At 41.1% G+C, this 23,594-nt stretch overlaps 1 protein-coding gene across 11 annotated transcripts in view; it reads left to right on the top strand.

Moving 5' to 3' along the window:
* Positions 1 to 22,032, top strand: part of PTPRC (protein tyrosine phosphatase receptor type C) — a 129,147-nt gene extending 107,115 nt beyond the window's left edge. For 8 of the 11 annotated variants that reach the window (XM_086342185.1, XM_086342183.1, XM_086342179.1 and 5 more), the window contains 13 exons: positions 397 to 433; positions 531 to 628; positions 1,481 to 1,606; positions 4,709 to 4,866; positions 5,417 to 5,552; positions 7,456 to 7,605; positions 10,967 to 11,057; positions 12,292 to 12,425; positions 13,837 to 13,971; positions 16,405 to 16,527; positions 16,747 to 16,925; positions 18,469 to 18,604; positions 20,938 to 22,032. In XM_086342185.1, the coding sequence (XP_086198311.1) occupies positions 397 to 433; positions 531 to 628; positions 1,481 to 1,606; positions 4,709 to 4,866; positions 5,417 to 5,552; positions 7,456 to 7,605; positions 10,967 to 11,057; positions 12,292 to 12,425; positions 13,837 to 13,971; positions 16,405 to 16,527; positions 16,747 to 16,925; positions 18,469 to 18,604; positions 20,938 to 21,213 (1,779 nt within the window). In that variant the 3' untranslated portion in view covers positions 21,214 to 22,032. The remainder of the gene's footprint in view (positions 1 to 396; positions 434 to 530; positions 629 to 1,480; positions 1,607 to 4,708; positions 4,867 to 5,416; positions 5,553 to 7,455; positions 7,606 to 10,966; positions 11,058 to 12,291; positions 12,426 to 13,836; positions 13,972 to 16,404; positions 16,528 to 16,746; positions 16,926 to 18,468; positions 18,605 to 20,937) is intronic. The other 3 variants (XM_086342188.1, XM_086342187.1, XM_086342182.1) reach the window with 1 other exon arrangement.
* Positions 22,033 to 23,594: the final 1,562 nt, after the last annotated feature.

The following is a 23,594-nucleotide window of genomic DNA, read 5'->3' as shown; positions in this document are numbered from 1 at the left end:
TTGCCTTCTCCGCTATGGCTGGTGAGGAGGATTAAATTGTGGCAGATAGTGCTTTAAAGCTTGAGAGGATATAAAATGTAGGAATGCCTGACTACTCTTATAAATTGCTGCACCGTCCCAGATGGAGCTAAAACCTACATACTTTTCAGCTTTGTTTAGAGTATATCACAAAGACACATGAAGTCATGGATATTGTTTGTAAATGTTAATATGTTTGGCACAGTTAAATGACTGATCATGAGTTAATAAACTCATCCTTATAATTTGAAACTGCTCAGGAAGACACACACCCAAGAAATGACCGATTTGAAGTAACTTCCTCACTTCACACTTTCTCATGTAAATGAGTAATTGAGCGTTCGGTAAATGACATTTCTTCTTGTCTGTCCTGGACAGGGTTTCAAAGAGCCCAGGAAGTACATCGCAGCACAAGGTAATTGCTCTGGTAGTCGGATATTCTTTCTGAAAAATTGCTTTTTAGCACTTTAAAAAGGATATTTCTTACCAGTTTTTATTTGTTTGACCCCTAGGTCCCAGGGATGAGACTGTTGATGATTTCTGGAGGATGATCTGGGAGCAGAAAGCCACGGTTATTGTCATGGTCACTCGATGTGAGGAAGGGAACAAGGTAGGAACCCAGAAGGCTCTCAGGGTGAAGGTCTAGGACTCAAAGGTGGAGGATGGATGTTAGGAAGAGAGAGGCTGGATTGCATTTCAAAAAGTCACATCCGTATGTGCTTGATGACAAAACAGACAGTTCTCTTTGAACATTTGATTTAAATTTTCATACCTATAGAAGGATAAAATATGTACATATATAAATATATGCCCCTGGAGAAGGAAATGGCGACCCACTCCAGTATTCTTGCCTGGAAAATTCCATGGACAGAGGAGCCTGGCGGATTGCAGCCCATGGGGTCACAAAAGAGTCGGGCACGACTTCACAACTGAGCATACAAACCTACGTATTTAAGAATAAAATTTAAATGTTTCTGCTTAATTGCTGGACTCCTATGGGATTCCTATTTTGTTACAGTCTTATTTTAAGTTCAGTACACTTCTGTGAGCTGGTTTCACAAGTACTTGTGACTACTTGAAACACATTGACCTTCATGCTGACTTTGGGCAGATAGATGGTAATTTATGTAACGTGACTCTAGGAAGCCTGAAAACCTCCGCATGCCCCAGCCTGAAATTAACCACATGCAACCACATAATTTCTTGCTCACCACCAAGCACGTCCCCATTTGATATGCAGCTAAGCCTGGGAAGATCATCTGCTGGGTAGAATGAAGGAAATCCTTCTGGGCACTTCTTGGGAAATGGAATACTTTTCAAGCATCCCAGTGAAATGGAATAGAAACATGTTTTGAGACATTCAAGGAACACATTTCTTGTTTGTTTTGTTTTACAAAGAGTGTTTAATGAACAAATTCATTTAATTTAAAAACTTAAATGCTTGATGGTTTTTTAAACATAGAACAAGTGTGCAGAGTACTGGCCGTCAATGGACGAGGGCAGCCGGGTTTATGGAGATGTGATTGTGGAGATCAACGAGCACAAAAGATGCCCAGATTACATCATTCAGAAGCTGACTGTTGGAAACGTGAGTTTGGTTTTGATAGAATTTTAATTTTCATACTGTTAGTCTAAAATATGACTATGGAATAGTCAATGTGAGACATTGAAATACACCTGGAAATTTTATTTTTAATGTACTATGTGGGGGAAGAGTTGCTTAAAACAATAAGCCACCAAGGTCAAGTAAGTCACAGTGAAGATGATCTTTGTCCACCTCGCATTCAAAGTATTTATAACATTGTGACCCTTGAAGTAGAAAGAGCTCATTAATTGTGTTAAATGAATGACTGAATTATTGAATGAGTGATAAAAATGGTCCTTAGTCTCAATAGGTTTATTACCATTATGGAAAGAATATTTATACAATGGCATAGAGACTACCGTAAGAAGTCTAAAGTTCTAACTCTGTAGGAGAGATAAAATGTTTAGGTCAGAAAAAAAAATTGTCAGTGTGGCCTGTTAAAATGGTGGTCTTCCCATATATTATTATATGATTCTGCTCATATGAAAAGTCTAGAATAGTCACCCTTACAGAGACAGAAGGTTGGTTAGTGATTGTTTGGTACTGAGGTGGATGAGGCAAGAATAAAGCTGACTGCTAATCTGTATGGGGTTTTTTGGAGGGTCATGAAAATACCCTATAATTAGTGGTAATGACTTCACAACTCTGTGAATATAGTTAAAACTTTTAGTCTTTAAAGGAATTTGAAAATATCTTAATAAAGGTATTAAAAATGGAGGTCCTTATACTGAGATTCAATCCCTGGGTTGGGAAGGTCCCCTGGAGAAGGGAATGGCAACCCACTCCAGTATTCTTGCCTGGAAAATGCCATGGACAGAGGAGCCTGGCAGGCTGCCGTCCATGGGGTCGCAAAGAGTCAGACACGACTGAGTGACTAACACACACACATACACACATAGATAAGTTTGATAGTTTCTCTCAATTCCATTTATTGGAAGTTTTCTCAGTAATCTGAATTGTATTTCCATATGATCCAGATACATTTTGTGCAGGGGAAAAAAATATACCAGTTGGCTGTTTCTCCTGTGGCCTTCTAAACTCTTACGGTATCACTAACAACTAGAAAGGTAATGCTCAAAATCCTCCAAGCCAGGCTTCAGCAGTATGTGAACCATGAACCTCCAGATGTGCAAGCTGGTGTTAGAAAAGGCAGAGGAACCGGAGGTCAAATTGCCACCATCTGCTGGATCATCGAAAAAGCAAGAGAGTTCCAGAAAAACCTCTATTGCTGCTTTATTGACTATGCCAAAGCCTTTGACTGTGTGGATCACAATCAACGGTGGAAAATTCTTCAAGAGATGGGAATACTAGACCACCTGACCTTCCTCTCGAGAAACCTGTATGCAAGTCAGGAAGCAACAGTTAGAACTGGACATGGAACAACGGACTGGTTCCAAATAGGAAAAGGAGTATGTCAAGGCTGTATATTGTCACCCTGCTTATTTAACTTCTGTGCATAGTACATCATGAGAAACACTGGGCTGGAAGAAGCACAAGCTGGAATCAAGATTGCCGGGAGAAATATCAATAACCTCAGATATGCAGATGACACCACCCTTATGGCAGAAAGTGAAGAGGAACTCAAGCCTCTTGGTGAAAGTGAAAGAGGAGAGTGAAAAAAGTTGGCTTAAAGCTCAACATTCAGAAAATGAAGATCATAGCATCAGGTCCCATCACTTCATGGCAAATAGATGGGGAAACAGTGGAAACAGTGTCAGACTTTATTTTTTTTGGCTCCAAACAGATGGTGATTGCAGCCATGAAATTAAAAGATGCTTACTCCTTGGGAGGAAAGTTATGACCAACCTAGACAGCATATTAAAAAGCAGAGACATTACTTTGCCAACAAAGGTCTGTCTAGTCAAGGCTATGGTTTTTCCTGTGGTCATGTATGGATGTGAGTGTTGGACTGTGAAGAAAGCTGAGCTCCAAAGAATTGATGCTTTTGAACTGTGATGTTGGAGAAGACTCTTGAGAGTCCCATGGACTGCAAGGAGATCCAACCAGTCCATTCTAAAGGAGATCAGTCCTGGGTGTTCATTGGAAGGACTGATGCTGAAGCAGAAAATCCAATACCTTGGCCACCTCATGCGAAGAGTTGACTCATTGGAAAAGACTCTGATGCTGGGAGGGATTGGGGGCAGGAGGAGAAGGAGACGACAGAGGATGAGATGGCTGGATGGCATCACCAACGTGATGGACCTGAGTTTGAGTGAACTCTGGGAGTTGGTGATGGACAGGGAGGCCTGGGGTGCTGTAATTCATGGGGTTGCAAAGAGTTGGACACGACTGAGCGACTGAACTGAACAACTAACAACTATGACCTTGGAGGGCTGTGAAACCAGTGGTTCATGGCTGAATATACGATACACTGGAGCCAGGCAGGACCAGTCATAGACTGGGGTGATGTGTAGAGGCCGACGCCAATCTGGTTACGTTGATTAGTCTGACCTTACCCTTCATTAGCTCGGTTACTTCTGATCTGAAAATGACCACCCACCAAGCTGGTAGTTCCTCTTCGTACTTGGTTAGACATTATGAATTATGTGTCTTCTAATGCTTGCCTTGAAATGGGGACGAACACGAGCTGTAATCTGGAGCTGACTTTCCCCACTTCTCTCTCTACTGTCTGAACTGACATTTCTAATATGAGAAATGCAGCATTAGTCAAATAATTAATCAGACTTTCTTCCTATGATGATAGTCCTGTCTGCCTACCCAAGAAGAAGTATTTCAAACCATTGTGAGAGTAGCTTTTACTTTATTTCTTTTCAGTCCCATCCACCAGCCCCCGGTTTTGTGTGGTGTTCTTGTGTTTTTCCTGTTTGTTTTTGGCTTGGCAGCATGAAAGTTCCTAGCAGTTTCAGCCACACTGGTCATACGTTACTTACCTTCCTGGTAAGTAATTGCTTACCGGTTAGTGCATGCCATCCCTGCATGATGTCTCAATTCCTAGTTATTCATTGGAGAGGAAAATGCAATCATGAATGAAAAAGAAAAAAACTTGCATGAGAAGTGTTTTGCGGTGGCCCTCCCTTCCACCTATTTACTTTCCATAGTTTAAAAAATATGTATCAACTAAAAGACACATTATCTCCTGACTAGAGAAAAGAAAAGGCAAGTGGGAGAGCAGTAACTCACATTCAGTTCACCAGCTGGCCGGACCACGGGGTCCCCGAAGACCCTCACCTGCTGCTCAAGCTGCGCAGGAGGGTAAACGCTTTCAGCAACTTCTTCAGCGGCCCCATCGTGGTGCATTGCAGGTGCGTGAAGACCGCCCCCGGCAGCACCCGGGCTTTCACGCCCGCGCCCGTGCGGCTGTCGGGGCCACCCTCCCCTTCGGCACCTGTTGCTTCCAGAAAGTCAGTGAGAAGAAAGTTGCAGTGTTTCCCCTGCTTAACCCTTCTGGGCTTTGTGGGTTTTTTTTTAATTCATTTTTTTATTGAAGGATGATTGATTTACAGAATTTTGCTGTTTTCTGTCAAACCTCAACACAAATACCGTATTCTAACACATATATATATGGAATCTAGAAAAGTGGTACTGAGGATTTATTTACAGGGCAACAGTGGAGAAACAGACAGAGAGAATAGACTCATGGACATGGGGAGGGGCAGGAGAGGGAGAGATATAAGGAAAGAGTAACGTGGAAACTTACATTACCATATGCCAAATAGATAGGCGGGGAATTTGCCCTGTGGCTCAGGACACTCTAACGGGGGCTCTGGATCAGCCTGGGGGTGGGGTGGGCAGGGAGGTGGGCGGCGCTCTGGGCCTTTCTGTGCATCATCCTGCCTTCGTGTGCTTTGCCAGTGCTGGCGTTGGGCGCACAGGCACCTACATCGGCATCGACGCCATGCTGGAAGGCCTGGAGGCGGAGAACAAGGTGGACGTCTACGGCTACGTCGTCAAGCTCCGGCGACAGAGGTGCCTGATGGTGCAGGTGGAGGTATGTTCCGGGCACGGTCCTCACTTTCAGCTCCCGGCTTAAACCTTTTTTCATGGTGGGAGTAGTAACCTTAAAGGAAATCCAAATTGTTCTCAATCTCAGCCAGCTTCTTTCCGTTTCCTGAAAACTAAAGCACCGGTCACAGTTAGACGCATTTTGCATTGGTGGCTGAGAGCACTTGTGGAATAAGGATGACTATAAAGTATATGTTAAAAAATAATGAAATACCATTTACACATACGAGGTTGGGAAACAATTAAAAATGCCAAAACCAAGTTTGTCAGCATTTCATAAAATTAAAACTAGGAAGACCTAATAGTACAGTACAGCGGTTAAGAGTCTAGTTTTTGCAACTAGATTTAGGAGTTTCAAATACTGGTAGTTATTCTCAATACCACGCACTCTTCTACCAGTTTTTAAAGTTCTTGTGCTTGAGTGAAGTCATCCAAATGGAGAGGAAAAGAGTATTTACCTTAGAGGTAAGACACAAAAGGGCGTCCAAGTAAAGCATTTACACAAATCCCCGGAACATAGACATAGTCAGTAATTGTAATCGATAAACATTGTTATGAGACTGTCTGCACTTGACCCAGAAATCCCATGCACTGTATGTACCCGAGAGAAGCATCTCCAAATCTGCACGACTACACACACATTCACGAGTGCTCACTGGATCCGACATTGCTGGGATAACAAAAAATGGAAACCTTTGAATGCGTAGCAGCATGGGAATAGGCCAGCAGAACGTGGGCGGGTGGACTCTGGGCACCGTGTTCCACTGCAGTTGGCAGGTTAACCGGTCTGTAGCTCTCAGTGTGGGCAGGTGGTCAGGTGAGAGCAGTAAGCAGATACAGTCTCCAGATGAAACATGTACAGCACAATGTGTGCAGCTGTTAAGAAAGGACACAGGAATACAGTGTTTATAAATACATACGTGTTATCGTAGGGGTCTTAACATGGATCGTCCACCAGAAAAAAAAGGAACTATTTCCTGTGGAAAAATAACATAGAATGGAAGGATACAGTCAAACTAGAGGTGGTGTTAAAGAATCTTGAAATATGTCATTTGTTTAAAAACAGTAAATTCAAATATGATAAAAGTTTAAGAATAGTTAAATCTGGGTTTGGTATTTTATGCTTTCTCGTATGTGTGTTAGTTGCTCAGTCGTGTCCAGCTTTTTGTGACCCCATGGACTGTAGCCTGTCAGGCTCCGCTGTCCATGGGATTCTCTGGGCAAGAATACTGGAGTGGGTTGCCATTCCTTTCTCCAGGGGATCTTCCTAACTCAGTGATTGAACCTGGGTCTCCTGCATTGCAGACAGATTCTTTACCGTCTAAGCCACCAGGGAAGCCCCAAGAATACTAGAGTGGGTAGCCATTCCCTTCTCTGCAGGATCTACCCAACCTAGGGATTGAACCTGGGTCTCCCACAAATCAGGCAGATTTTTTTGTATAATCTCTATTTTAAAAAGTGCTAGAAAACTTTTTAAAAATGTGTTCTATGGAACATCAACTTGCTTTTTTACCCTCTCAGATACAGTGTGGAACTTTATAGTTTTATATCTTAGTAATTTAACTTACTAACTCAACATTAGTCCCGGGAGGAAGTAACAGATAGTGTTTTTTAACTGCTAGGAATAAAATAGAAGCTATAAGATGCCTAATCTATTTGTGAAGCTATTTTATTTTTCCTGGCAAAATAATCCGAGATGGAGTTTACTCATTTCCCAGAGAAGTATGAGTGCCAACTTCCAGATTATTTAAATGTGGCAGATACCAGCGTTCTCCTCCATACGTTGTCTCCAGATGAACCAAATGTGGGGGATGTGTACTTTATTTAAATGTGATTCATAGGACTGTAAATGATAAATTAACTGTCTCTGTCCTTCCTTGAAATGGCAGGCACAGTACATCTTGATTCACCAGGCCTTGGTGGAGTACAATCAGTTTGGGGAGACAGAAGTGAGCCTGTCTGAGCTACACCCGTACCTGTCTAACATGAAGAAAAGAGACCCGCCCAGTGAGCCCTCCCCACTGGAGGCTGAGTTCCAGGTAACAGCAGCCACCTGAGCCTCTGTCTGCTTCCCAGGCTGTCCTGTGCACATGGGCTAGCTCTTGTATTTGGGCTTTGCCATAAAATGGAGCACCGATGAGGGAACTAAGACACGGAGAGTTTAAGAGAAATGCCTGAAAGCATAAAACTATTATGTAGGAAACTTGTTTAAATCTAGAAATCTGACTCTGTGGCCAACATGTTAACCATTCCTCGTTAACCTGGTGTAAAATAAAGTGTCAAAATAATAGTATAGAGCCACAAAATTGGCCCGCCAAAGGCAGCGTAACATCTCACTTTTAACAACTGCATCTGGTTTTGGTTTGTAAAGGAAATAATTATAGGAGTTTATGACGACTTAGGAACGGGAACTGGCTGGAGCCGGTAGACAGAAACTGAAGGATAAATACGTGTGTCCTAACCTATTTATTAGGCAATTACTCTAAAACTACCCTGGGATGTGGCTCACTGTGATTTCAGAGAGTCGGTGTAGCTGTCTCCAGGTTGTTCAGCCGTCACAAAGGTTTTGTTACCTTTCTCTTTCACTTGTAATTTTCAGTTTATCGAATCTTTGTGTGAACTACCAAACTGGTCAATTCAGATGTTATCACAACAAGACCAGGAACGTGCTTTTAATCAGATGCAGAGTCATTTAATGTTTTGGATCAGAGTGGGACTGGGGTAGGACTTGGGATAGTCACCAAGTAACATGATCCAACCTGAAGACTGTACTACGATGGAAAAACCAGCAGACTACCAGCTTGGTCTTCAATAAGGGGTGTTTTCTTATTCTTGCTCTTTCCACTGCATTTAATTGACCAACTCTGCTATACTCCATATACACAGACACTGTTTGAAATAAAAATTCATATGTAAAGTCACTAAAAGAAAGGGTAGATTCTTTGAGCAAATATGATTGAGCCTGTGCTTCTAAGCACAAGAGTCAAAGTGATTTGTATGTGGAAGTGGCTAGTGAGTGTGATCCACACAGGTGGTAACCACAGCTCTGATAGAAACGGTGAAATTATTCCAGCTAAGCAGAAAGGGAGACAGAAAATGAGGGTAGAGATGGAGGCTGGCTGGTGGATTAGTGATGGGACATTGAGGCAGTTCCTGTCTAATTGCCTCGTCTTTCTTAAGAGCCTATGAAGTCAGATCCTTGGTTGAGAGTTTGGGGGTGGGGCAGAAGTGAGTGGCAAAGAAGAGTTCATGCTCAAGAAAGAGAAAATGATTTGAAATAGTTCTATCACAGAAGGAAAGCAGTCTCCCAGGTGAAGGGGGTGGGGTGGCCAGAAATTACTGTTGGATCTTTAGAAATTTATGGTCATGGATTTTCCAAGAGAGTCAGCCAGTTGGTTTTTTGTTTTTGTTTCCTGCAGTAACGTTGAGGTTAGAGGCTGTGTGCACTTGGGTTAACCACATCTAGGATATTTAAAAGTGACCAATCGAAAGTTGGGAGGTGAAGGGGCTGAGGGTGCTTGCAGGTGAATAATTTAGGGTGGTCAATAAAGAGCGTATGAGCCACAGGAAGACATGCGGTACAATGAGAAAGTCATAAAAGCAGTATGTTAAAGGTTTTGATAGGATTGCAGATTACTGAATTGGAGGTGCTAGAATAAATGGCTAGGAACGATGGAGGCAACTTTCCATAGCAGGTATGGTGGAAATCTTAACTTCTAAAGTGATGCAATCTTTGGAATGAAACCTACCTACAAAAGTGGAGAGGAGACTGTGGATGGCTGAAGACTGGAGGAAAATTATAGGAGGTGAAGACATGAGTGTGGTTTGGAACAAAGTGCTATATTGACTTTGAAAGAAGACACCATAGTTTTTCTAAACGTGTTCATAATATTTATACATGTGTATATGCGCGTGCACACATGTATCTGTATCGATGTTGTCCAGTCTCTCAGTCATGTCCAGCTCTTTGTACCTCTGTGGACTGCAGCACACCAGGCTTCTCTGACCTTTACCAACTCTCATAGCTTGTCCAAACTCATGTCCATTAGTCGGTGATGCCATCCAACCATCTCATCCTCTGTCGTCCCCTTCTCCTCCTGCCTTCAATCTTTCCCAGCATCAGGATCTTTTCCAATGAGCGTGTTTATCTGTGTGTATGATGGTACTCATCTCCTGCCCTCAGTCTTTCCCAGCATCAGGGTCTTTTCCACTGAGTGTGTATAACTGTGTGTATAATGGTACTCATCTCCTGCCCTCAGTCTTTCCCAGCATCAGGGGCTTTTCCACTGAGTGTGTATAACTGTATAACTGAGTGTGTGTAACTGTGTGTATAATGGTACTCAACTGTGCATGTTGAGCTCCCTCAGTTTAGGCTGTTTATCCACTTGAAAGATACTTGTTTAAGTTATTTATTAGGAAGAAAAGGCTGCAGGCAGGGCGATCTTCCGATGGAAACTGACCTTTGAACAGCTATCTAAAGGGCAAGTAGAAGTTAGCAGAGTGACAGAAAGGACATGGGTAGTCCAGGCAGAAAACACACCTGTGAGTCTCCCGAGAATTAAAGGACAGCGTGGCCCCATCCGCAGGTGGAGGAGTTGGTTTGGCTGCAGTGCAGAGGGCCCTGCAGGAGGTGAGGCTGCAGAGACGGTTGGGGCCGCCTCCCGAGAGGCTTCCTGAGCGGTGCAGATAGATGTTGGGTCCTTCCGGACAAGGACAGGAAGCTGCCAGAAACCTGAGAGGAACGTGCCGTGTTGTGTTCTAGGATTAGAGCAAGTGAGATTGAAGGTAAAGAGGCCAGCAAAGAGACTGTTGATGTTTTCAAGTAAGAAATGAAAGTGATTGTCCTGAGCAGGAGGAGAGAAACGCAGAAGGATTTGAGAGCTTCACCCGGACATATGATAGTTTTTGCCAACTGATTAGCTACCAGGAGGGAGAGGGGAAGAATCTGGAGTGCTTAAAGAAATGAAATGTTGATTATGCAAAGCATGAGCCGAGTCATCTGTGCACGCTTTATCCTGGAGGAGAATTGACTTTGGGTCATTTAAAATAATTTAACATTGTTTTTGCCATATGGAGAATGGCCAATATCTGTACAGTGCTTTTAACTTATAAAAGATCAAACCATACTTTTTTTACTATCTAGCACCTCTTCACTGGGAAACATATTCTGTTATATAATTGTATATGTTCAAATTCACCACGTCAAAGTACTTAAGACCTGAATAGTTTAAAAAAAAAAAGATCAGGGACAAACTTAAAAATTGGGACCTTCAGGAATGTATGCAAATTTCACAAAACTTAATGAAATTCTTTTCTTTAGAGAACATTTTATGCTGCAGTAATAAACTAAACCAGTCATTACATTTTAAAAGGTGTTTCCTTTGTATTTCTTTCTTTCAGAGACTTCCTTCTTATAGGAGCTGGAGGACACAGCATATTGGGAACCAAGAAGAAAATAAGAGTAAAAACAGGAATTCTAAAATCATTCCATGTATGCAGTTTATTTTAATCTTTTGTATCATAGTGAAGTTCTTTGAATTTGTTTAATGTGAGACATAGACACAAGCCTTTGGGAAGCAGCTTTTCAACATTTGCTTGACAGCAGAGAATAGTTATAGGTTATTTAAATTTTAGTTGTAGCGAATACAACAAATTGAACCCCAGACATTCACAATGGAATTTGGAGGACGGACGGTATTCAGTGTTTTCTTTTTATCAATTAGTTCAGAAATGAGTTTTCAGAAAGACGTAACCTTTTAAGCTGGGGAAAGGCCAGGTTCTCTTTACAGGTTTTCTCTCATCTTTGGTTTATTGCAGTTATTTACTCCAGGGTAGTTGCCAAGTAGCAAAATTACATCTTTTTGTTCCCTTTATGTTTTCTGTTTATCCTATCCTTACCTCAGGGAGGTTAAAAGTAGGCAGGAAATATACTATAAACTCTTGATCATCACGTTTAATAGGACAAAACATGCATCTTTTGCTATTTAAGTATATTGATAGCACCGTACCTATACAACTATAATTTTATTCAGTTGCTAAATAAATATTCATACACTAAAACTAACACGGAGAAAATATAGCCCAAGATAGACGACCTTATAAATTGGATCAATGCAGGGTTGACCTAGTTAATTTCTGAAGTGGTCCTTATGAATGTAGTTTAAAATATGGAATTGATGGTGATATAACTAATCGGATCCTTTGATGAGGTTTTTCTAAATTTAAGAAATTGAGTAACAGCTAGAAATTACGGACTAAATACTTTCCTCGATAAAATAATTATTTGTTTGAGATACTCATTTAATTAAGATTGCTAATTTACTGTTAATAAGATATAATTGAAAAATTAGGTTTTACCTAAGGTATGTATTTTATTAACTTACAGATGTATTTTTAAAACTTTTATCCATCAGATTGATGCTATTTCATGGAAAACTAAAGTAGATGTATCAAATATTGAATAATCATATGGAACATTATGACATAGAGTTATGTCCTATGTTTTTTCCTGGAACTTTCTTGGGATCGATTGCTTTTCTATTAGAGTTTAAAAAAATAATTTGTTAATCAATGAGAATGGAACAGCATCTCATTCCATGTAGATCAATAAGTATACCTAATGCAATCTGTCACTTCTAAATGACTTTCTAGTTTCCACGTGACAGTCAAGCAAAGATTTATTTATTTTTTAAATCAAATTTAAATTTTATTTTTATTTTGCACAGATGACTTTAACAGAGTGGCACTGAAACATGAGCTGGAAACGAGCAAGGAGAGTGAGCAAGACTCAGATGAGTCCTCTGATGATGACAGCGACTTGGAGGAGATAAGCAGATACATCAATGCCTCCTTTGTCATGGTAAGTCCTCACCATTCCCAAACCCGAGGTCCACCTCTAAAAAATATGCATATGTTCTTATGGCCATGCACGAAGTGATTTTATAAAAGAAGGATGAGCTTGACCATATCTATGTATTCAGTGATGTGAAAGTTTCCATTTTTAATACTATATCTTAACTTATTACAATACTTAGACATTAATTGTTGATACAAAACAATACTATTAGTTACAATTTATGGCAAATATGACTATAATATAATTTTAAAAATAATGAAATTCAGCAAAAACAAATGCTTGAAAATGTTTACATATACTCAGATACCCATATTGCAAGCAGATCCAAGTTTGCTTATTTGTATAGTTAAAAACTTTTCATTCAGATTTTCTGAATATTTAAGTGAGTCTGTGTCACATACCATTTTTTTTTTTTTAGTATACTGAGAATTCAAGCAAGGAACTTTACGTAATTCAGTAAATACTTGCATATTCACTGAGTTTATTTTTTTCCCCAATTTTCTTAAAATACATATTCATAGAATATTAGTTATAAGATAGCGGAAGAATGCTGTCTGACCTAAGTTGCTCAGTTGTGTCTGTCTCTTTGCAACCCCATGGATTGTAGCCCGCCAGGTTCCTCTGTCCATGGGGATTCCCCAGGCAAGAACACTGGAGTGGGTTGCTGTGCCCTCCTCCAGGGGATCTTCCCTGACCCAGAGATTGAACGTAGGTTTCCTGCATTGTAGGCTAATTCTGAGCTACCAGGAAGCTCAAGAATCCTGGAGTGGGTAACCTATCCCTTCTCCGGGGGATCTTCCCAACCCAGGAATCGATTTGGAGTCTCCTGCACTGCAGGCCAGCAGATTCTTTACCAGCTGAGCTACCAGGGGTTCCTAGCAGAAGAATATATAAACATAAATTAGAGACATGATGAAGACAATTTTGAAATGCTTATGCTTTTTTAGAAAATAATCACATTAAGCTTTTCAAAGGAAAAAATGGTATTTTTGGAGGGAAAAATTTGTTAGTTTTCTAAAATAATATCTTCTAAACTTGATTTTACATTAGTAGCCAAGTATTATCATTAACTAATATCTTCTATAGAGACATCACATTGTTTTTTGGACCTAAGAATCTGTTTGCCACTGTTTTAAAAACCTGAAGTATAGTTGCTTTACAATGTTGTGTTACTTTCTGCTGTACAGCAAAGTGACTCAAGTACACATACACACATATATATATACACACACTTTCTTTACTATGTTCTTTTCCATTATGGTTCATCACAGAATGGGTCCTAAGAGTCTTAGTATTTTTATGTAACAGCACTAACATCAAATTAAGTGACCGTCTCTCCAGATGGTTGTTTTAAGAATCCACTATTCCGTCACCAGCAGCAGTAACCGGGTCTCAATTTTTTCTTTGTTGAAAGAGTTACTGGAAACCTGAAGTGATGATTGCGGCTCAGGGACCGCTGAAGGAGACCATTGGTGACTTCTGGCAGATGGTCTTCCAAAGAAAAGTCAGGGTGATCGTTATGCTGACGGAACTGAAGAGTGGAGACAAGGTATGTGCATTTGAGAATCTCTTCTTTCAGGTGTTTCTGTCATAAAATCCGATCCTCCCTTCCTGGATCACGTACTGGATGGATCTGTGTATCGCAGTCCCTTTGATCCACCGTCACACGGTTCCATTTGTTCATTCTCCCCATTTTCCATCCAAGCGCTGGCCTCCAGAGTTTTCACCTGGGTTCTGACCATTCCTCCTGTTTGCCTCCCGCAGCCCCCGCCAGCTCTGCCCACTGTTCACAGATCGATTGTCTAATAATGCACAGCAACCCCCAGCCTCCCTCTGCTAAACACAGCGGGCCGTGTGAGCGGGGGGCGCTGAGACCCTGCTGTATAGCACAGGGGGAAAAAGAAGGTGCAGTTTGTGCAGGACGTGCATTGGGTCAAACTTAAACATGCATTCCAGTATGCAGTGAGAGTGTCCGACTCTTTGCAACCCCGTGGACTTTGGCCCGCTAGTCTCCTGTCCATTGATCTCCCAGGCAAGAATACTGGAGTGGGTGGCCATTCCCTTCTCCAGGGGATCTTCTCGACCCAGGGATCAAACCCGGGTCTCCCGCATTGCAGGCGGATTCTTTACTGTCAGAGTCACCAGGGAAGGATGCGGTAGGTACAGACAGACACTGCTTGATGTTGCTTGTACAAGGCACCTCAGATAGTCACATCCTAGAGTCAGAAAGCAAGCTAGTTGGTGCCAGGGGCTGGGCTGGGTGTAGGAGGTGGGGAGGGGAGTGGAGACTTAGTGTTCAATGGGGACAGAGTTTCAGTTTAGGAAAGTGAAAAGTTGGGGAGATGGAGGATGGGGAGAGCTGCCCAACAAGTTGAACTGTGCAGTTAGATATGGTTAAGATACCACGTTTTATATTATGTGACTTTTACCACACACGCACACAACAGCCACATCTTTATTCTTTTTTTTGCAGGATAGAAACCCACCTCTTTGTTCTGACATTTAAGACCATCAGTAATCAGGCCCAATGTATCTTGCCATATCCTCAGCTTTTACATTTTCTACACTTTCCACTCTGGACAAGTAGAGTTACTGATGGACTCTTAACACAGTGCCTGTGCTCTCCACAGTGAGCTTTAATTTTCTGACATCCCACGCATCTAGATGTGCCGTCTCTTCCTATTTTGATCCTATTCTTCTAGAGAGACAAAACTCCTGAAAACCATATCTAAATCCCGTCTTCTTTATATCCATGTAAGAGTTACTGTCATAAAATTCTATGGTTGGAGGTGAACCTCGGACCTAATTTGATCTTCTGCCTAATGCCTGTTACATATATGTGAGCCTTTTCTTAATACCACAAGTTATCAAGATTTTCCTGGCAGTACATCTTAGTCTTTACCACCTAACACTGTATCTGACATATGTTAAAGCTTATTTAATGAATGTTCTCACCAGTATGAAGTTATCCTATATGTATTCTTTTTCTCTCTCTCTTTTCCCTTTTCCCCTACCCTCATGCATAGAAAATAGGGGTTTTTTTCCCTTTATTTTTATGGTTTTTTTTTCATTTTCCATTTGTTTCTTTTCAAAAACTTTAGCTGGAGGAGAATTGCTTTACAATGTTGCATTTGTTTCTGCTCTGTGACGTGCATCAGCTGTAAGGACACACATATCCTCTTCCTGAGCCTCCATGCCCACCTGCTGTCCACCGTGTCGGTCATCACAGGGCACCAAGCTGAGCTCCCTGTGCTATACAGCAGCTCCCCACTAGCTATTTTATGGGTTTTTTTTTTCTTTTTTTTTTTTTAAGGCCTGGGATTCTAGTAATCTTTTCCTTCACCTAAACTGGGGAAGCCAGGGAATGGAACAGGACTTCAGACAGGAATGCCTAATGTGGTCAGCAACTGTGGATCTGTAGTTAGTGGAAATCATTTGAGGGAAGGAGCAAGTACTTCTGTGATCCATGTGTTCGTCAGTTTGACCGTTTCCTCAGATAGCCAGCTGACACAGACAAGATAGAGATGAAGCTTCTAAAGGTGCGGTCTCTTTCCCCCAGACCCCTGGAGGGAGACCTAAGTTCTTGGAGGGGTGATGACATCAGCCCAGTCCATCCTTTTTGAAAAGGTGGTGGTGAGGCATGGAAAGGTGGGAAAATCAAAGCTGAGACCTAGCCTGGCGTGGCAGAGCTGTGCCCATGGTGTGCTGGGCATCTTGGCTCTCCCTGGGTTCCTTGCATGAGGCAGCACCATGTATCCGTTGGATGGATGTCCAGAATACTTCCAATAGGTTTTAGATTTTTATGAAGAGGACTCAGTTTGACAACACAGTTAGTCATTTCACATTTAACAGAGCAGAGTGAAGAAGAGAGAGAAAGAGGACAGAGTCAAAGTCGAGATGAGAGCGGTGGTTCTCTGAGCGCGTTGACAGGCGAACAGAACCCTTGGGCAGCTAATGCTGAACCACGTTCTTTCTCATCTAGGAAGCCTGTGCTCAGTACTGGGAGGAAGGAAAGCAAGCCTACGGAGATGTGGAAGTTCACATGAAGGACACCAACAAATCTTCAGCGTATACCGTCCGTGCGTTTGAACTGAGACACTCCAAGGTACACACTCAATTTCAGGAGTATGCGTCTTTGGTGTAATTGATCTGGTTGAAAAATTAAGATGCATTGCTCTGTGACAGTGAAGCAATTCTCTATATGTTTTCAGGATGAACTTTTTTAATGATTTAAATGAAAGTAACTGGGAGGGAAAAGCAACAATCAACTTATCAAATGGGCTGAGTTTCTCCCTTGAATTCATGTTCCTTCCCCTGGTTTTAGAGGAAAGATCCCCGAACGGTGTACCAGTACCAATTTAATAACTGGAATGGGGAAGAGCTGCCCGCAGAACCCAAAGAACTGGTCTTGATGATCCAGAATCTCAAACAAAAACTTCCCAAGAAGAATTCTGCCGAAGGGAATAAATATCACAGGAATGTGCCTCTTCTCATCCACTGCAGGTCGGTGGGGTTTCACGGGATATGTTCTAAAACGCAGTGTCCTGCTTGACCTCTTGGCTCACACCTCCTGTTAAAGGCGATTTCTCCTAATAGATAAAAATGCATGACTGCAGTGGAACACGTCTCTCCTGCGTGTTCCAGCAGCGCAACTATTGTGGAAATGCAGTAGAAATAACTATATTTTAGTGCAGGGATATTAGGTTATGAGTCCCTTAATATCAGGGGTATGTAATCCCTGAGTCAGTGCTAATGCTGAACCCAGAATGTCACGTGTCCTGAATGAATGAATGAATGAATGGAAGCATGTCTGGACAGATGGATGGATAGATGTTACATTTTATTTCTGCCTTTACAAGTGCATTCAGCCACTCTATTAGTTGTCAGTAGAATCCAGAGGATTGAATGTTTTGCCTCCAATACACATATTTATTAACCAAAATCTTATGCTTAGCAACTTTGATTTGAAACCCATCACTTCACTCCCTAAACAGAGCCCCAAAGGCAAAGATTTTAATAATATACGTAATAATACTTGATTTTATTTAATTTATGTTATGCAGACCCTTAAGTTTCATCTGTGATAGGTCTCCACCTTAAATAAGAGGTTTGAAAGAAGTATGCATGATATAAACTATTTACATAAAATGTTACACTAAATTAGAAATTAAAATAGTAAAGTAAGATGAGAAATGTAAAACTAGGGAAGTGCTTAAAAGAAATGAGGCTTTTTGAGAAAGCCTCATTATTATTATTAAAATTGCATACACTACAACCAAGCCCTTAAACAAATACTACTTTTTGGCATTTATTTGAGTTTTCAAAGGTAAAATTTACATGGAAAGAAAACTAAAGAAGGAAAGTGTAGTATTTAAAACTGTACGTGTGTCTTAGGGGACAGATGAATACCTACTGTACATTCCTTGGTTATGTACATCAAAAACCTTCCAATAATATTCTCTAAATAGAATTTTTATTATAATGCAGCATGCCTCTCACAGTTTGATAAGTGATTTGGCTGCCCTCTCCTTAGTGAGTAACTTCACTAGTATCCTTTTTCTATTGGTGCAGAATTGTTAACGTTTGTGAGGAAAAAAAAAAACAAACACTAGAGGGGCAGCAAGAGGAGACAAAGTACGTGGTTTAGTAGTTTACAGGGCATCATGTCCAGTGTTTCCGGATTCATCAGTTTCTAGCCATGCCTTTATCGTCCCTAAATTTCAGTCAAATTGGCTTTATGATATGCGTCTTAACAACTTCATATATAAATTAAAGTGCATGGTAATTAGTAAAGTACTAAACAGGAGAAAGTATATTTTTAAAGTGTAAGTTTTTAAACTAAAGGACTGTTATATTCCCAGGTTGAGAAAGTTTGCATACAACGTGCATTTAGCAGAAACGTTCTGCTCTTAAGAGACGGGAATAAAGTAATTACAGTAAATCTGAAGCAAAGAATGTATTCTTCTCTCTGTCTTTTGATTTTTATCCCAATATCACTTTCTCCATAAACTGTAGAATTCTTTTTAATCTTTTCTTTCTTTTATAGAGATGGATCTCAGCAAACAGGAATATTTTGCGCGTTGTTCAACCTCTTAGAAAGTGCTGACACAGAAGAAGTGATAGATGTGTTTCAAGCTGTGAAGTCGCTCCGCAGAGCTCGGCCAGGAATGGTCCCCACCTTCGTAAGTGTGCCGCATCAGGGCTTTTAACGTCTTTTCCCCTTTTCACTTCTTCTCTCTCTTTCCGCCCCCTCCCCCTCCTCTCATCCTCTGCTTTCTGTTACTTCTCTTCTGTTTACTTTTCTAGTCTTCTCTTTTAAAATCGCATTTTACATGATGGTTCACTTTGGATTGTTATCGGTATAAATAAGAGACCTAACGGGAGTTTGCCAGCGATGCGTGGTGGTGGTTCATGAAGAACACTTGTCTTAAAGCTCATGAATCCCCCATCCCTCCACTTCCAATCTTGTATCAGTCTGTGCTGCTGCGCCACAGACCGCCCGGCATTTAGAGGCTGAAGAAAGACGACATTTATTATAGTTCAGTCATCTGTTTGGTCAGCTGAATAGTCCTGCTGCTCACACTAGGCTCAGCCAGCCTGGACCAGGCTCCCTCGTGTGTCTCCTGTCACTGGTGTGTCCACTGGGAGTTGGCTTGTCCAAAGGGACCTTGAGTGCCCCTGGGCTGACAGTTGGCTGGCATTTAGCTGTGGCAACAGGGGTGCGTGGATCATGTGTCTCTTCTGGTCCAGACGTGTTCCCGTAAAGGCAGCGGAGTTCCTGCAGAGTGAGACCCCTGGGGCCCAGGCTTGGGACTGGCATGTGTTTTCCTCTGCATTTTGTTACCTGAACAGGCCACAAGGCCAGCTCAGTGTAGGGGTGGGATAGACTCACCTTTTGTCCAAAGGGCCTGCAAAGTCAGTTTCCCGAGAGATGTGGATGCAACTGAAAAAGGGGTCTGGCGGCTCGCCACTCAGATGCGATAAAGAGGCTGGGCTGGTAGGAAGGGAAGTGCTTTATCTTGGATGCTGGCACCTGGAGCAGTGGGGAGGTGGACGCCTGTCCAAAGCCGACTCCCCCACTGCACTGACAATCAGCAGGCAACAGCTTTTGTAGACTAAGGGTGGGGACTACGTGCAGACAGCACAGTCAGCTCTCACGGTCATCTTCAGATTGGTCATCGGTGGTCTGACCAGCATCGTCTTGATTGTTTTAAGTGCAGTTAGTCTTCAGTTCCATGGTTGGTTTCTTCCATTTCTCTGAGGCCAATTCTCAGAATTGTGGCAGCTTCTGTTATGGCTACAATCCGGTTATCCTGTAGTTAACTTCTCCACCTGGTGGGGGTTTCACTGTCTATAAGACAGCTCAAGGATATGGCTCAGAGTATGATCTACAGCCCTTGAAGAGGAACTGAAGGTCCTTGACTACGCTTAATGACTAAACTGTTGCTATTTCGTCTCCTTTGACTGTTCTCTTTTGTTTCTCTCTTCTCTGATTAAACTTCTTCTTTGACTAGGGTTTTTCCACAGACCAAGGACGAGCAGAGGACCAGGGTTGGGGGATAAGGACCAAGGCTCCTGCTCTGTTTCATGGGTACAGAGAGGCTGTTGAATGAGCCTTGTCCTAATCAACCCAAGTTGTGTCTGAAGTCTAGTGACAACAGATGATGGTCTGGGAGTCAGTCACTCATCACAGTGCAGACTTAACCACTCACTCAAACCCTGGCAGCTCTTGCTTGTGTGTGACCTTGACCTTGCACATATTGATGTTCAAAGTGTACTGAGTGCCTGCTGTGTGCTTTTGCCATTAAGATACTCACTGTTCAGTGTGAGGAAAAGGCAGACCCATACTAAGCAATGCCATAAGTGAAAGCCCAGAGAAATCATTAGGTGGCGCGGTGGTGGAGTCCGCCTGCAGTGCAGGAGATGCAAGAGATCTGGGTCTGATCCCTGGGTCAGGAAGATCCCCTGGAGAAGGACATGGCTACCCATTTCTTCTCCATTCCTGCCTAGAAAGTTCTGTGGACCGATGAGCCTGGTGGGCTACAGTCCATGGGGTCGCAAAGAGTCGGACACGATTGACTGAACACATGAGTGAAATGATGGAGAGATCACTAGAACACGAATGAGGGCACTGAATTTAACCTGAGGGGCTCAGACTGGCTTCCTGCAGACTCTGGATCAGATGCCAAGTGATATGTAGGCATGAACCAAGAGAATGGGCATCCAAGATGGGTTCCTTTGCAAAAGCTTAGGAACGAGATACCCCCTTATGGCCTGAGAGGGGACCGAACACCGATTTGGCATGGCTACAAGGTCAGTCCTTTAGAACCCTAAGGAGAGTGAGTCATTTGAAACAATCTTTTTATGAAAACACACAGGAGTAGTTTTCTGTTACCCAGAGTCCTCCACAAGTAAATGATTAAGTCTTGTTCATTTTCATTTGATGTTAACAAAAAAAAAGAAAAAAAGGACATAAACCTCTTTTGTGTAATCCCTGGCTTCTTCCCTTTGCTAGGAGCAATACCAATTTCTGTATGACGTCATTGCTAGCACCTATCCTGCCCAGAATGGACAAGTAAAGAAAAGCAAGCATCCAGAAGATAAGGTTGAGATTGATAACGAGGTGGACAAAGCTAAGCCGGATGCTAACTGCACAAGCCCCCCGGAGGCCCTGGAGAAGACTTCCGAAGGAGACAAAGAGGCCGGAGGCGCCAAACCCACAGAAGGTGCTGAGGGGCCGGAGCACGCCGCCAACGGTCCCGCGAGTCCCGTTTTAACTCAGAGTGCATAGGAAATACAGACGCGGGGCAGCTCCAAACCCCGGATTCAAAGTTGTCTCTACTTTTCTAGAACTAGAGAGGCAAAATAGATGCACAGTGGATTCATGAAGGGCGTGGACTGGGGTTTGCAGGAAACTTTTGTTTTACACCTGTAGAAAAATATTTAAGACTGTTTTGCTGGAGCATTTTTGTACAGTCTTACGCTTATTTTAAGTTTTATCCATCTCTATCATCCAGCAAGAAGCAGCTTGTTTGTAGTCTTTGTGCGTGTGTGTGTGTGTGTGTGAAAGAGAAAGAGGCAGAAACAGACAGAGTTAGAGGATGCTTTCCAGTAAATCTAAATGCTCTGAGAAACTTTGCCATTTTGGTTTTGAAGAAAAATGACAGTATTTTATACTAGAAATATTAACTTTGCTCAAAGGTTGTATTTTTTTAAAATCATAAATTGTGTATGTGCTGCCAGTAAGAAGGACATGTACATTTCTAGAATGACCTCAAGATGGCCTCCTTGTCCTGCTGAAATACATCTTATGATTTCCTATTTTACTTCCAGAAATAGACATAAAAATAGATGGTTGTACTACGGGACAGTTAACTAAATTAACATTTGGAAATCTTATATTCCATATGTCAGCATTTAGTCCAATACTTCAGGCTTATTTAATCTAATTTAAAATTTCAAGAAAGCCTATCTTGTTATCTGCACGTCGTGTTTATAATTTTGAAGTACAGATTATTCTCTGTATAATATGTGAAATTTATTGCTTGAAATTTTGACCCAAAACTATGTGTTTGCTACAATTGAGCTTCAATAAACATCTTTAAATAAATGTAATGTGTGTTCAATCCTTAGGACAAAAGTAGAGTCATTAGAATGTATTTGTGCTAAATATTTACATATGAAGCCTAACATATCTATTTTTATGGAATAAGACATTGATAGGAGGTATATAATATTGCACATGCATACTTTTCATGGTTAAGTTTGTTCTTGTCTCACTGAAATGCATTTACTCTGAATTTCTCAAATATTTAGACTACTTTTTACCATGAATTGGTAACAGCAACCACAATAAAATTCAACTATTACCTTTTCTTGTATATAATGTATTGTGTCACATGTTCATATATGAACTATGTAAGCATGTATTAAAATATAGGCTTTTTGCAGTTAACGTTTGTGTAACAGCTTTATAGGTCTCATTTTATAAAAGATCTATAGTCTAATAATTGTTTGGGACCTGAAAAAATGCAAGAAAAGGTAACAAACAAAACCCTTTTTATTGAATTACACATGAGTTTATTACAGTAGTCACCAACTGCCTCTGAGTTGGCGTGGTTTTCTACATTTTCACTCTCTTGACTAAGTGTAAGTGTGTCAACTATGCATATTCAATTGTTTTCCATTCAACTCACATTTGTCTTACGTTCAGCCTTCTATTTCTTTTATTACTATACACACAAAATTAGCAATAAATATTTACCTTATTTTATAGTACTGTGCCATTAACTTAGGAGAAGTGAATTTTAGAATGAAGCAAGTTTCTAATTTACATTGTTTAGTTACTAATGAAAAAAGAGGTTTTAGGAGTCAGCAGCTATGAGCTCCATAAAGAAAGAAAACTGGCCTTCACTTCTTTCATTCAAACTCTGTACCTCAGTTTCTTTAATAGAAACTTGATCAGTTACCATTTATGCTATGGTATAGTTAAAATTTAGAGTTTTTTATTTTTATTTTTAGAGATTTCAGCTGCAAGTGACATCTCAAAATGTGAACGTTGTGTGTTTAAATGTGTATTTTCCACTTGAGTCCATCCTTTTGAGAAGACACAAAATAAATTCTTAAATAATAGAGCAATAGTAATTTCTCTTATCAATAGTTTAACAGAAGCAAACTGGAAACATGTTTTTCTTCTGCACATGAGAAGTTGCAGTAAAGGATGAGCTGGGGGAGTGGTCAGACAGAAGGTTCGTTACTCCTAAGACGTTACCATTTTACTATGAAAACTGAATCTTTGCAGAAAAGAAATATACATTTTAACATCTTTAAGCAAAGACAAAACTGTGTGAAATATTAGCTGAATGTCTTTGCAATGAATTTTTTACATGTAAGCTTTTAGCTTTTACTCAGAAGTGTAATACTCAACAGGGCTTCACCAGTGGCTCAGACAGTAAAGAATCTGCCTGCATTGTGGGAGATCTAGATGGCTTTTAGAACTCTAATACGTACACAGTGGTACTTTCAAATCTATTTTTGTTCTTGCTAAAACATTGCATATGAAGCTTGTGATTTCTTATAACTAATTAGAACTGATCTTTTTAATTTAGTTTTTAATTTACTCTGGAGATTTGTTATAAAATGTTCTCATAGCACTCTATTAGGTCCAGGAAA

The sequence above is a fragment of the Bos grunniens genome, chromosome 16 (assembly GCF_055505025.1).
Source record: "Bos grunniens cultivar Pamir isolate PY7600 chromosome 16, Bosgru_T2T1.0, whole genome shotgun sequence".
In the NCBI taxonomy this organism is placed as follows: Eukaryota; Metazoa; Chordata; class Mammalia; order Artiodactyla; family Bovidae; genus Bos; species Bos grunniens.
The sequence above is the reverse complement of the archived record's forward strand: the minus strand, read 5'-3'. Positions and strand labels throughout refer to the sequence as shown.